General features: G+C 38.4%; 2 protein-coding genes across 6 annotated transcripts in view; one reads left to right on the top strand and one right to left on the bottom strand.

Annotated features, from left to right (window-relative positions):
• Nucleotides 1–14509, bottom strand: part of LOC107764706 (E3 SUMO-protein ligase SIZ1-like) — a 33272-nt gene that overhangs the window by 13673 nt on the left and 5090 nt on the right. For 2 of the 5 annotated variants that reach the window (XR_012707410.1, XM_075249259.1), the window contains exons 3-4: nucleotides 2792–2872; nucleotides 2212–2266 (exon numbers count right to left, since the gene is read on the bottom strand). The exons of 1 other annotated variant lie outside the window; for it this stretch is intronic. Coding sequence is in view for 2 of the 4 variants with exons in the window: in XM_075249259.1 (XP_075105360.1) it covers nucleotides 2212–2266; nucleotides 2792–2872 (136 nt within the window). In the remaining 2 variants the exon portion in view is untranslated. The remainder of the gene's footprint in view (nucleotides 1–2211; nucleotides 2267–2791; nucleotides 2873–14509) is intronic. 2 more of the 5 variants (XM_075249260.1, XM_075249263.1) reach the window with 1 other exon arrangement.
• Nucleotides 4545–7212, top strand: LOC142174725 (uncharacterized). Its single transcript, XM_075240873.1, has 3 exons — nucleotides 4545–6360; nucleotides 6441–6559; nucleotides 6652–7212. Exons 1-3 carry the CDS (start codon nucleotides 6261–6263, stop codon nucleotides 7069–7071), a joined length of 639 nt encoding a protein of 212 aa, XP_075096974.1. The 5' UTR covers nucleotides 4545–6260; the 3' UTR covers nucleotides 7072–7212.

Below are 14509 nucleotides of genomic sequence, written 5' to 3'. Positions count from 1 at the left end.
TAATTGGTTTCATTACTGGCATCAAGAAGATGCATAAATTACAAAAGAGTGTAGCAATTGTTAGCTCCTTACAAATGGTTACACTAGTACTAGGGAGCTAACAAAATTCAAAAAACTATCAGGGAATCTATAGGGGATAGATAAGCCCAGCTATACAAATACATGAGGCATCTAGCCTTGAGTTTGTGGGGAGAAGTTGATACTCCATTAAAACACCTATTGTTTCTCTCATTCCAAATGCTACAAAAAAATAGCTGCAGGTATCATCTTCCATACTTTCCTAATGGTGCTGCTATCAACTTTCCAGTAACTCCAAGACCCAAAAGCATCCCTGATATTATGTGGCATGACCCATCTAAGTCCAAAGAGTTATATAAACATACTCCATAAATCTGTTGCAACGGGGCATTGAAGAAAAAGATGGTTGTGAGTTTCTGCCTCCCTCTGGCACATGTAGCATCTATTCACAATCTGAAAATTCCTCTTGGCTAAGTTGTCTTCTGTCAGACAAGCCTCATAAAGTGCAGTCCAGTTGAAGCAGATGACTTTGGGTGGCAACTTGATTTTCCATACTAACTTTCAAGGCCAATGGTTAGTTATTACATTCTGAGTTCCTGCTAGCTTGTAGGCTGCTTTGACCAAGTACTTTCCTGCTTTGAGCGAGCGCTTCGCCTCGCTTTGCGGGCGCTTCAGTGTCACATCAAGGCTCTAAGACATACTTTTCCTTGCCAATGAGTGTAATCATGAAAAGGCGACACTAAACAATTGATATTTCAGTTTATCGTAATTTTTTTGTCCATATAATTGTTATTCATGTTTATAATTATTAGTCTTGGACTACATATACATATTTATACTTTTTCTCCATTTTTCGCCTTTTTTCATTAAAGTCCATGCTTTATTTGCGCTTTGCGCTTAAAGCCCTAATGGGCCTTAAAACATTTTTGCGCTTTTTGCCTTTGATAACACTGCTATCACCAGTCCAAACTCAAAACACAACCCCTAGAATTCTTGGTTTTCTGGAAACAACAACAACACAGTAAAATCCAACTAGTGGAGTTTGGGGAGGGTAGTGTGTACGCAGACATTACCCCTACCCCGAAGGAGTAGAGAGGTTGTTTTCGAAAGACCCTCGGCTCAAGAAAACAAAAAGACAAAAGAAGATAATATTAGTATCACCACAGAAATCATAGGAAAAATAGGAACAACATGAAATTCAGTAGAAAGATGAAAAGCAAAAGCGATAGCTCGTAAATAGGTCATGCACTGAAAAGCGAAATAGTAAGACACAACATTGCCACTAGCTATCTTAGACAAAAACCCTACCAGACTAGTCTCATAAAGGTACAAAGTAAGGCAAGACTCAACTGCCTCCTAACCTACAACCCTAATACTCGACCTCCACATCTTCCTATCAAGTGTCATGTCCTCGAAAATCTGAAACCTCGCTATATCCTCCTGATCATCTCTCCCCAATACTTCTTAGGCCGCCCTCTACCTCTTCTCGTGCCCTCCCCAACCAGTCGCTCACACCTCCTTACCGGAGCATCTGAGCTTCTCCTCTGAACATGCTCGAACCATCTGAGCCTCGCTTCCCGCATCTTGTTATCAATGAGAGTCACGTGCACCTTCTCCCGAATATCATCATTCTTAATCTTATCCTTCCTAGTGTGCTCACACATCCACCTCAACATATGGCACAAAAGTACTATAATATTAAAGGTATGCCATTTCCCATCTCTAAACCTGTTTTATTTTTAATTTTGAGAAATCAAAATCTCAATTTTTCCACCAAATTTGTCAATGGATTAGTTGACCGAATCCGGGACGTACCTGTCCCATGTCGAGACGGGTGTTGCACCAAAAATGAAGAGTACGCGCAACGTAGGGCAGTCACACAGATGAACTACAAAGACAATGTTTGATAAGGTCACCCAAAAAAATGACTGCTAAGAAAGAGGAAGATTTGGCCTTTGGAGGAGAGGGAGTTCCAGACATACTAAAGTGAATTTATTGATGCCACACACATGAACTACAAAGACAAAGTTTGACAAGGTCGCCCAAAAAATGAGTGCATATCACTAGTAGGATTTGGTAAGAAGAAAAGAAAAGAGTAAAGAATCAACATAGATAGTAAAATACACAACAACATCAATAACTACAAAAAGAAAAGGTCTAAAAATTCCCCTGAAATTTCTCCAACCAAGCTACCTGGCTGCTCACCTCGTTCATCTGAAAGAATAGCTAATATGCGATCAACAAGGTCCTACATCAAGCCAAATATGACTGTCAGTTACATACTAGTGATGCTCAATCATAAATAATTCCTAACTCAAACCTGAGCTACACTGCTATGATGAAAACAATTTTTTTATAAAGAAAGGAAAACTAAGAATCATTAGAGCAAAATAGCCAAATAGGTTAAAGCATCACTCTCAATTCTATTTAAACTGATTACAAGATTCCACAACTTAGTCCGATTCAAAAGGAATAGAAGACAACACCAAAGTCTTATTACACATTCTTGGCAACAACTGATAAGGACCTGCTGAATTCAAAGTGTGGTAGAAGCCCTAAAATGATCATGATATAAATAAATTAGAAGGAAAGGCTAAAAGACTGTTCCAGACTCATACAGAACACTATGTCATAAGTACCAAGTGCCAACATGGAAGTAATACTATTTAAGATACAGGATACGGTTTGGAATGCCAGGAAATATGAGAATGAAATAAAAAAAGAAGCAAGGTTCAGCGCATGAAACCTCAAAGAAGCAACAAAATGTTCAAACCTGCTTCTTTCCTTGCTTTGAGAGACCAAGTTGAGTAAGAACATCTTTGAGCTCCTTTACCCGAAAATGTGCCAGCTTATCCTATAAGAGACCATTGATTGTCACTTTAAAAAGGAGTGATAGGCGCATCCAATTGCCTAATACCTAATTGTACCAAAGAAGGGCATTACATGAAATAATTAACAGAACAAAATCCTACTTGATGCACAGTATTTTTTTGTTTATAACTATAACATCCCTTGATGACACAGTATTATGATTACACTACAATGAGGAGACTGTCTTGCTTGAGAAGGTGCAATCAACTATCCAAAGCCTCCATAGTCCTCACTCCTCATAGGCGGAAACAGGTTCCACCAATCAGTGTTGTAAAGACTCGCTTGAGGCGCACTTAAGCCCTGAAACTGAATTGAAGCCAAATTGTGTGCTTCGCTTGCTTAGGTAGCGCTTCAGTGTAGGTGCTAAGGTGCACAGACATACGTCTCATCACCTATGGGCCCAGTCATTAAGAGTGCAATAGCGGACACAAAATATAGTTGGTAAATTGATATATTAATAGTTTTAAAAAAATTATGAATAAGCTTTTATTGATTAGGAAAAAGTAATTATAATTTTGTTGAAAATAAACTAGCTACAAAAACCGTAAAACGGTATCTATTCATCTAAATCAGAAATTTGAAATGGTTCTTAAACTTGATCGACATGACTTCATCGTTCGGAAAATTATAGTTATTTCAATTTTTTGTCCAAATAATTATTGATTGTCTTTGTAGTTATTTTTGCCTAGCATTACATACAAATGTTTTCCTTTTTCTTCATTTGCACCTTTATCTGTTTGCTCTCTTGGTGTAAAATGTGACTGGGTGATGGCTTGGGAAAAAAAACCTTTATCTGTTATCAGTCTCGGTCGAACCAAACTCTCGAACCCGTCCAAAAGTGCACGCCTTAATTCTGCATTGCACTTAAAGCCCAACAGATTTTTTCACCTTTTGAGTACTTTGGCACCAATATACTTCTCCAGAACAGACCCATAATTAATATGATTGGGTTTTGCAGCCAGGTCTCATAGGACATTAATCTTTATCATACAAACTAACAAATACAAGAACCTTAGGAAACTGTGCGGCGTAAGCAACTTTACCGAGTACAACATCACGGGATGGGCTTGTCACTGAGCTCACATTTGCTTGCATCTATTTGTACCAGGGTTATTAAAAGTGTTCGCTTCTCACTTTAAGCGCTGAAGCAACGCGAGGCACAGGGCTAGCGCTTTTCTGCTACAAAAGCGACTCACATTTAAAAGCACACACTTTAACCGCTTAAGCGAGAAGCGAACCGATAGAAAAAGCGGAAAAAAGCGTGCTTAAGCGAGCAGAAGGCATCAGCTAGGGTTTTTTTTTAAAAATTGGCAAATAAACATACGCTCTTCAACGACTTCTTCTCCAGCGAACTCCAGCGACGACCACTGCTGCTCCAACGACTTCTTCTCCGGTTCTCGGTAAGTTTCTTCAACGACTACTTCTTCTTCTGTTCTTCTTTCAAATTTTTTCACTTTTTAAGCGTTGATTTTGTGCCCTAAACGACTTCTTCTTCTTCTGTTCTACTTTGTGCTCTGTTTTATGCTTTATGCTCTGTTTTCTGCTTTATGCTTTATTTTCTGGTTCGTGTGAATTAACTGTTATTTTTTTATTTTATTTTATTTTGGTTGTTGATTGTAGTAAATTTAATTTGATTATTCAATGGCATCAAGCCAAAAAAGAGATCCAGCTTGGGCGTATGGAGTTGCAATTGGCAATCGTAACTCATGAGTGCAATGTATCTTTTGTCAAAAAATTTATAACGGTGAAATACATCGTCACAAGAGACATCTAATCGGTGGTTTTAGAGATGTCCAAGTGTTTCGGATACTATTAAGAAAGAAATGAGAGAGTATGTCGAGAAAAAAATGAGTTAAAAAATCCACTGAGCCATGGAGCATCTATGATTAATCTTCTTGATGAAGATAGTCAAATGGATGAGGATGACCTTAAAGTCAATGATATAATGAGGCCACCTCCCTCTAAATCTCAAAGAAAGAATTCACAAGTGGAAGTGGATCATCCACCGCCGGTAGCAATGTGAAAGGTCCTCTTAATCTTTTTTTCTCACAAAACCAAATGAAAAGAGAAAGGGTGAAGCTATTGACTTAGATTCTTGTAGGAAGAGTTTAAGGGAGCGTGTTGTAAATGCTTTTGCAAGGTGGATGTATGATGCGGGGCTCCCTTTTAATTGTGTGAATTACACCGATAGTTTTGGTGAATTCATTGAGGCCGTAGGCCAATATGGCCCAGGAATGAAGTCCCCTACCTATCACGAAGTAAGAGTTCCTTGTCTAAAAAAGGAGGTGGAGAAGACAAACAAGATTGTCGAGGAGCATAAGGCGCAATGGAAAATTTATGCTTGTTCCATTATGATGGACAAATGGACTGCAAAAAATGGAAAAATGGTCATTAATGTTTTGGTGAATTCTCCGAGAGGTAGTGTGTTTCTTGAATCTTATGATGCTAGTGACTCCTCAACCAATTCCAATAAAATGTTCAACTTGTTTGGGAAGACAATATTGAAAGTTGGACCGGAAAATGTGGTTCAAGTTGTTACTGATACGCAAGTGAGAATAAAAAACCGGGTGACATGTTGAAAGGAGTTTTACCAAATATTTATTGGACTCCTTGTGCTGCACATTGTATCAACTTGATGTTTGGTGACACTTTCAAGTTAGCCCCATATTCTACAGGTGAACAAGTGGTTCTTATTTTCTATTTTAAGTTTTTAACCTTCATGTTAATTGCTTATACTTATTAACTATGAAATTTGACTTCCTATAGTTTTTGCTAAGGCGATCAAGATACATTCTTACATTAGTCAAAGGTCGTTGTTGTTGAACATGATGACGTGATACACAAAACAAAGAAAGTTGGTGAAACCGACTAAGACAAGATTCGCAATAGCTATCTTGACCTTGCATAGCTTTTACCTGCAAAAGCAAAATTTGCGAACCTTGTTTTTGTCAACCGAATGGAGTGAGAGTATCTATGCAAAGGAAGCTCTTGGGAAAGAAGTTGCGAGATTTATTATTGGTCCATATTTTTGGAATGACACTGTTCAAGCACTTAAAGTTGGTAATCCTTTGGTTATTGTACTTCGTTTGGTGGATGGGGAGAAAAAACTACCAATGGGATACATTTATGAAGCCATGGATAGGGCTAAAGAAGCTATTGAGAAGGCATTTGATCATGATAGGAGGAAATATGAGAGAGTGTTTGAAATCATTGATAAAAGGTGAGATGATGAGCTTCATCAACCTTTACATGCAGCAAGGCATATTTTGAACCCCGGATTGTTTTACACAAACAATGAGAAAAAGACTTTAGATTTAAACATTTGGAAGGGGTATCATGCATGTGTTGCGAAGTTGGTGCCAGATGAAGTGATGCAAGACAAAATAGGGCAAGAGCTTGGTGTGTATATGCAAGCCGATGGAATTCTTGGATTAGCTTCGGCCATTAGAGGCAGAACCAAACTGGCACCAGGTGAGCAACTTTTTTCAATTGTTTTACTCTTTAGAGCTTTAACTTTCAAGTTATTAACTTCTAAAATAATACTTCTACAGTTGAATGGTGGATGCAATTTGGTTATGAAGTTCCAAACTTGCAACAATTTGCTATTAGAGTTCAAAGCTTAACTTGTAGCTCATCCGGATGCGGGAGAAATTGGAGTGTTTATGAACATGTGAGAAGCTATATTACATTATTACTAAATTAAAGTTTATCTCAATTGTCCTAAGTACTCCTCTTAATTACTTTCTACATTTTATTATGCAGATTCATACTAAGAAGAGGAACAGGCTTGAGCTAAAGAAACTCAATGATCTCGTGTTCGTAAAATATAATAGAACATTGGCTCGTCGTTACAAAGCTCGCAATATCATTGATCCAATTTTATTGGATAACATTGATGAAGCAAATGAATGGTTAACCGGAGGCCCCGAAAATCATGAAGAAGAAGAAGTGTTTGAAGGAGAAGGTCTCACTTTTGGTCATGTTGCTATGGCAAGTGGAGTTGAAGAGAATGTTTATGGTTTTAGGGGAAGTACTTTAAGGAGCAAAGAAAGAATATCTACAAGTACATGTACAAGAAGAACCCTAATTAATGAAGCCTCCGATGAAGAAGAAGATGATGACCAATATAATAACTCGAACATGATGACACTTCAAGAGTTTGGAGATCTTGTTGAAGAATAGGATGTTGCTCCTTTTGTGATTTTGTTTTGCATTTGCTTAATATGTTATGACTTTTGAGGATTATTCACTATCTAGTTTTAGTATCTATTATTTGCTTCTTGATTCAAGAATTGAAACATTTGCTTAATATGTTATTTTTAATGAGTTCTTAGCCATTTATCTATGCCTATTTTATTTTTTTTATTTATGTGTTAAATTGCGCTTCACAGCAAAAAAGCTCGCGCTTCGCTTCTCGCTTCCCATATGTCTTGGCTATATAATCACTCCTCCGCGCCTCACATTGCCTATGGCAGCCTCATGTAGAGGATTCATGGTGTAGCTGCCTGCAAAGTCTCACGAGGGCATATAATCTTATAGCCGTGTGGATAATTTGCAAAGGCATAGGACCAAGGAAACACAAACCGTGCTAAACCTTACCTTACTAATCCTATTGAGGCATAAAAAACCTCACCTACTAGCATGCATGTAAAAAATAAGAACTAGAAAGTACCAAATATTCAATGATCATCACAGAGTTTATAACATACTCTATGATGATATTACAAATGAGTATACTAATATAATGGTAGAATAAAATGATGAAGGAATTAAAATGTTGTCCCTTCTTGTCCGAACTTGTAATTTCTTCAAGTTGTAATTCTTTTTCATCACAACCCCAATTCTTCAAGATGTATTCAAAAATCATGATTTCTTTTTTGAACGATTGGACTTTGTAGATGTAGTTGGGGCAGCCTTCTTTTGTTTGGCAACTCTCATTGGAGGTCGCCTAACATTTAAAAAATCGCTGACCTTGTCGTCCCAACTATTTTTCCTTGTATGTGCCTTCTTTATTTTTCCACTATGCATAGGTGATAGGTCGCCTTTTCTTGATGCCTCTGCCCGGCATTGATTTAAGATATCATCTTCCTCCCCTTCTTCATATATATCTCTACCTACCAATAGTGGATTTGGCATGTCTTGAGAAACACCCAAAGTCATCAATGTATTGCCAGCTTGTGCAGTAACCAGACTTGCCTTACTTTGTTGTGATTTGTTCCTACTCATATTCTCATCACCAGTGCTTGAAATAGCATGATTTAAAGCTTTTTTAGGATCAGAACTTACCATTGCATCCAAAAGTTGTCTTTCGTCTAACAAAATAACTGGAGCAGTGGTTACGAGCTGTTACTGCCCAACCTGTGAAATTGTTATTGTTTTGCAATCACCAGTAGGAGTCCTAGCTGTAGCGTTTGGATCATTTTGTTGCTGCTGTTCAATAGGACTTGTATGGATACCTGACGTGGCCTGTTTGGTCGATGTTGCACCTATATGAGTTGCAGCTGGCGTACCTTGCCTTGTAGATGTTCTTGCAGTAGCACTTGTTGTCACAGTTTGGAACTGCCCAGATGTTGGTGTTCCTGTTTTTGTTCGATCACCATTAGGCTTTGTGTTTGAGGTGTTGGGATTAATTTGCTGCTGTTGCACAGTAGTTGTAGGTGTTCCAGCTGCTGCATTTTGAAAAGCTGGAGATGAAGGATTTCTGGGAACGAATGCAGGAGCATTGGAGTTCAAATTGCTCGTTGGACTTGCTGCTGGCACTCGTTCAGATATTACCATCGCTAAGGAATCAAACTCCTCACCTGCACTCTCATGATTAGCCTCACGATCAGCCTCTTCTGATGAATAGCCAGCAAAACCATCTCCCCAATCCTCTTCATCATCATCCTCCCGTTGTTCTTGCCAAAGTTTAGACTTGATAGCCATCAGCCTCAAATTTCCTTGTATAGCATCATTGTTATTCCCCGTTGATAACATAAGTTGCCCAGTTTCACCTTCAACCTCTCCACAATATTCCATTGACTGAGAAGGAACCTCAAAAACAGATTTGTTTAAGGTGACCAAAGGTTGTTTGACTATGGGATTGTTCATCATCATTTCTTTTTGAACATCTTTAATGATTTGTTCAACCTGTGGATTGGAGAAATGCAATGTAGGTGCATTGGAGTTGTGTGCCTCTGCATTAGAACGTATCTGTTGTTCTGGACTGCCTGGAGATTTATGCATCCCAGATTTTGTAGCTGTCTCGCGATCACACTGTTTCATAGTCGTCGCAGTATCATCCAAAAAAGGTTCGTGCATCAGAACCTGTTGTATACTCTTCCTCTCCTTATTCACCACTTGTTCCTGGTCGTTGCTTAAGGCATCAAAAGAATTAGTAAATTCAACTCCTTGCTTTTGCGCCAGCTGCTGCACTTTTTTATTTCTTGGAGATCCTATTTTGCTGGACACCATTGTCCAGTTTTCAGCCTTTTTCCCATGAATGTTATCACTCTTTACACCTTCCTTAGAAGCGTCATTAGTTTCAGCCTGTAAACCTGCTGATTTTGTATTTGCAGCAGTAGGTTTATCAATCTTAGACACCACTCGATCAACAATTTTCTTCAACTCAGGAGCATCAGTTTTGTTTTCTAGAATTGCACCAGCTTGGCCTGCATAAAGAATCACATGTGCATTAACTGTTTGACGCTCAACTTCATCAGATTTTTGCTTATCCCCTGGTCCTTTAGTAACCCCTGCTGAAGCACGAACAGATATAGGAACTGTAACAGGATTCAATTCCGTCAATACCCTAGCACGAGCTGCAGAAACTGGAATTGTAGCAACACTAGAAACAGCTGCTATTTTCTGCCCTTGCGCTAGAGTATTTTGCCCAGTACCTGTAGTGATAAGATTAGTATTCTGAGGCTCAATCTGATCCCTTCCTTTACCAGGTTGCCCAGCCTCCAAAACCACAGATACACCAGCTGCTTCACCCTTGGAATTCATATCTCGATCATGAACAACTAGACCCTTACTTCCACCAGTTTTTTCTAATTGCACAGCATCTCGAACACCTGTAGCATCTGCTCTTTTATTCAAATCATCACACACCTGCTGCCTAGTGTTCTTATCACTTTGTGATCCTTCTATAAGTTGTTGCCCGGCTCTCTTAGCATTCAAAAACACTCTTGCATCACCCTGCAATTTTTCAACTATTTGATGCTCATTCTCAACTGTTTCATCACAAACACGAGCATCTTGAACTGCCTTTCCTTTTAAGCGTCGGCATTGATTTTCTTCATGTCCTTGATGCTTACAATGGCAACAATACGAAGGCAAATTATCATAGATAATTTCCTGGTAATCATCGACAATCTTACCAGTTTTAGCATCAAGATATTGAAGCCTAACCTTTTCAGGAAGTGTGTCCAGTACATCCACAATCACTTTAACCCTTGCTGTGCTAGGACGTGATCTTATTTGAGTTGCCTTATCAATTGCAATAGGTTTTCCCACTACTGCTGCAATAGACAGTAAAGCCTTATGTGCAAATAGTCTTGGCGACAAGTTCGGCAGCGAAATCCAAACAGCAGCCTTAGAGGTTTCTTCCTTAGGATTGTAACCAACAGTCCATGGAAAAACTCTATATTGATGCTCTTTTCCATTGTGTTGAAAGTAATTCACAGCTCTCGCTAAACAACACACATAATCTTCATATTGATCACAACGAATTAAGAGTTGTCGTTGGGCCAATGAACCTAACAAGCAATTACCTTTGATGCCAATGATTTTCGGCAGATTATTCCTTAAAACCTGCAGATTTAGTGCGTCGCTGGACAATTTAATGATCACAGCTTGGTGTAATCCTTCCTCCTTTGCAAATTCTTCACGTTCCTCCAATGAAAACTGAATCGTAGGGATTCCATGAACAATTTCAAAAGGTTTCAAAGTCGTTTTTGTGAGAGGTGCGGCAGATTATTTGTGATTCAAACTTGCTGCATATGTACGAATGTTGTTAATGTTTGAAATAACTTCATTAGAGTTTGAATTCTGCTCTCCCACAGCCAAAGGCTGGGGAGAGACGTTTGCTGCCATGGAAGGGCTCTATTACGCAACAGTTTCAACTACGTTGCAGTAGATTGCTACACTAAATCGCGGAGACAGATGCCCGGTTGAAAATCTGGAAATTCTCGGAGCTACAGTAATAGTGTAGAAAAATTTAAGATCTGTCCCAAATGGCTATGGATTTGATGATGAAACCAAATGGGGATTGTTCGCAAAGAGAAGGGGGTTCTTTTGACACCAAATTTGCGACAATCCACCGCCGGATTCCGGAATTATGGCCGATGAATAGTGTCGGAATTACTATTCACCCTTCTTCCCAGAGAGAAGCTTCCCTTGTATTGACAATTAATAATATGTTATTTGTAATGAGTTCTTAGCCATTTATCTATGCCTATTTTATTTATTTTTATTTATGTGTTAAATTGCTCTTCACATGAAAAAAAAAAGCGCTTCTCGCTTCGGTGAAGCGAGGCCTCGTTGCTTTTTTGCGCTTAACGCTTTCCAAATCACTGGTTTGTACTATTTTTTTTCTCCTTGGCCAAGAGTTTGACAGGAGGTGATTTATTAGACACAAAGCATTAGACCCCAAGTGTAGTTTTACTAAAATGCTTAACAATTTCATTGCTCCAGAAAAAACCCAAGCTACTACAACATACAGAAATAAACTAGTGATGCAGAGCTCAGAATTAACAGTCATTACCACAGAGCCTTGAAAGTAAGAAAACATGACTATTGATAAGTCAAATTGTACTTATGAATTTGATATGTTTTGGATGGCCTTTAGTTTACTTTTTTTTACTCCCTCGGTTACAATCTATGACACATTTTCCTTACTAGTCCGTTCCAAAAGAATGACACATTTCTATATTTGAAAATAATTTAATTTTAAACTTTCCCTTTTACCTATACCTTTAATGATAAGCTTTTATAACCACACAAATGGTATGACCCCACAAAGTTTTTGCCTTTTATGCTTTAAAGACCACGAATTTCAAAAAGCCTTCTTTTTTATTAAATTACGTGTCGAGACAAAATATATCAACTGAATTGAAACGGAGGGAGTGATTTATCTGACTTGAATGCTTAATACACTAACTTTTGGTATTATTTCTATAGGTATTTAAAGGTGCGTAACCAGAATAATCTAAGTCAAAACGGGAAGAAAAAGATTCAAAAAATCAATTTGAAGTTGGATCCATGCAAGGTTCGGCCCTACAACAACAACATCATTATTATACCCAGTGTAATCTCACAAAGGGGGGTCTAGGGAGGGTATTGTGTATGCAGACCTTACCCTACCTTTTGTGGAGGTAAAAAGGTTATTTCAAATAGACCATCAGCTCAAGTAAAGCACAAGCACCAAAATAACGAAAAGGAATATTGTAACATAGAAGCCATAAAAGAAGCAGTAGCACCAACAAAGAAATAGAATGATCGAAGCGTGAAAAACATTATGTAGTAATAGAAATCCAAGCATACGAAAATACGAGAACACAAACTACTACTACGGGTATGGAAAGGAAAACGATCGACTACCTACTACCCTCCTACTCTAATATTCGACCTCCGCCCCTCCTATCAAAGTTCGGCCATGCAACGAAAAAATGTTGCACATAGGGCGGAGCTACTTGCAAATTTGTGTTGCTACCAACAAATACAGCACAAATCTGTGTTGTAACGAGAAAGCGCTACGGGGAGAAATATGAAAATGAAATCTATGTTGCAGCGCAAAAGCGCAATGCTAATGGACCGATCTAGAATTTGTACTTTAGGGATATTTTGGTATTTTTGGCATTCCCCCAACCTTATAAATACATGTAATCGTCCCACAAGTTACGGATCTTAGTTTTGGAGAGAATGTTGAAGTTTTGAGCCAGGGAACTTGGGAGATAGATCACATTCTCCTAATTGGATTGTAACATTTTCTAACTCTTATTTCATGTGATTTATAATAAATCCTTTATGGAGTAATTTTTCTTGATGGGAACTTGATGATGTAATAGTTTTGACTTTAGTTTCTTGAATTAATATGTATAGTGTATATTTGACAGCGAATCTTTCGAGATTGAATCTTAATTTACTCAAGAGAGGAATTAAGCGGGAATCGTGTACCTAAATTATTGTGGTTTTCCGATAAACCCATGTATCCGTAAGAAGAATTGGTTGTGGGAGTGTGCCATTGAAGTTCGAGAAAAGCTCCATTGTTATCTAAAATCCATCGTTTACAAACATGCATATAACTGGACTCTTAATGCCTTTATTAGAATCTTTAAGTTATAGATATTCGAGAGAAAAATTAACATAATTGGTGATACAAATAGACAATTATATTCGTGAAAAGTAATCAATATTAATGTTCAAGAATAACCAATAAAGGAGCAAAATCTAAACTAATCATCGTAAGTCGAGTTCCCCACTTTATTCCATTGGTAAATCTATTCATTAGTTCAAAACTTTGGATCACTTGAAAATTGTTTAGGCCACCAAGAATACATTGATTGATGAGTTTGTTGATACTGGTGCCCAAAAGCAATTGTTTGAACATGACAACGGGTTGGTTGAAGAGGTAAGGATTGTGAGAAGGCACGGGAGAAAATATGATATATTGATATTGTATGTGATGCAATACAAGAGGTGCTATTCATAGCTACTCTATACAAAGGGGATACTACTCCTATTCCAATGTGGGACAATTACATAGCTATCTCTAACACTCCCCTCAAGCCGGAGCATATAAATCATATGTACCGAGCTTGTTACATATATAATCAATGCGAGGACTAGTGAGGGACTTGGTGAAAATATCTGCAAGTTGATCATTCGATCTCACAAACTTCGTAGTAATATCTCCTGAGAGTATCTTTTCTCTGACGAAGTGACAATCAATCTCAATGTGTTTAGTTCTCTCATGAAACACCGGATTTGATGCAATATGAAGTGCAGCTTGATTATCGCACACAAGTTCCATCCGACTGATTTCACCAAATTTCAACTCCTTGAGCAATTGTTTGGTCCAGATTAGTTCACATGTTGTCATAGCCATTGCTCGGTATTCTGCTTCTACACTAGACCGAGCAACTACATTCTGTTTCTTACTTTTCCAGGACACCAAATTTCCTCCTACTAAAACACAATATCCAGACGTAGAACGTCTATCAGAAGGTGATCCTGCCCAATCAGCATCCGAGTACCCAACGATCTGCTCATGACCTCGATCCTCAAACAGTAATCCTTTACCTGGAGCCGATTTTATATACCGGATAATGCGGACAACTGCATCCCAATGACTATCACAGGGAGAATTCATAAACTGACTTACAACACTCACAGGATAAGAAATGTCGGGCCTAGTCACTGTGAGATGATTTAATTTACCAACCAGCCGCCTATAGCTTGCAGGATTGCTAAGCGGCTCCCCCTGTCCAGGCAGAAGTTTAGAATTCGGATCCATCGGCGTGTCAACAAGTCTGCAACCTGTCATCCCTGTTTCCTCAAGAATGTCTAACACATATTTCCTTTGAGAAATAACAATACCTGAGCTAGATTGAGCAACCTCAATACCTAGAAAGCACTT

This window comes from Nicotiana tabacum, chromosome 3 (assembly GCF_000715075.1).
Source record: "Nicotiana tabacum cultivar K326 chromosome 3, ASM71507v2, whole genome shotgun sequence".
Taxonomy (NCBI): Eukaryota; Viridiplantae; Streptophyta; class Magnoliopsida; order Solanales; family Solanaceae; genus Nicotiana; species Nicotiana tabacum.
Note: the sequence above shows the minus strand (reverse complement) of the source record. Positions and strands in the feature narration are given on the sequence as shown.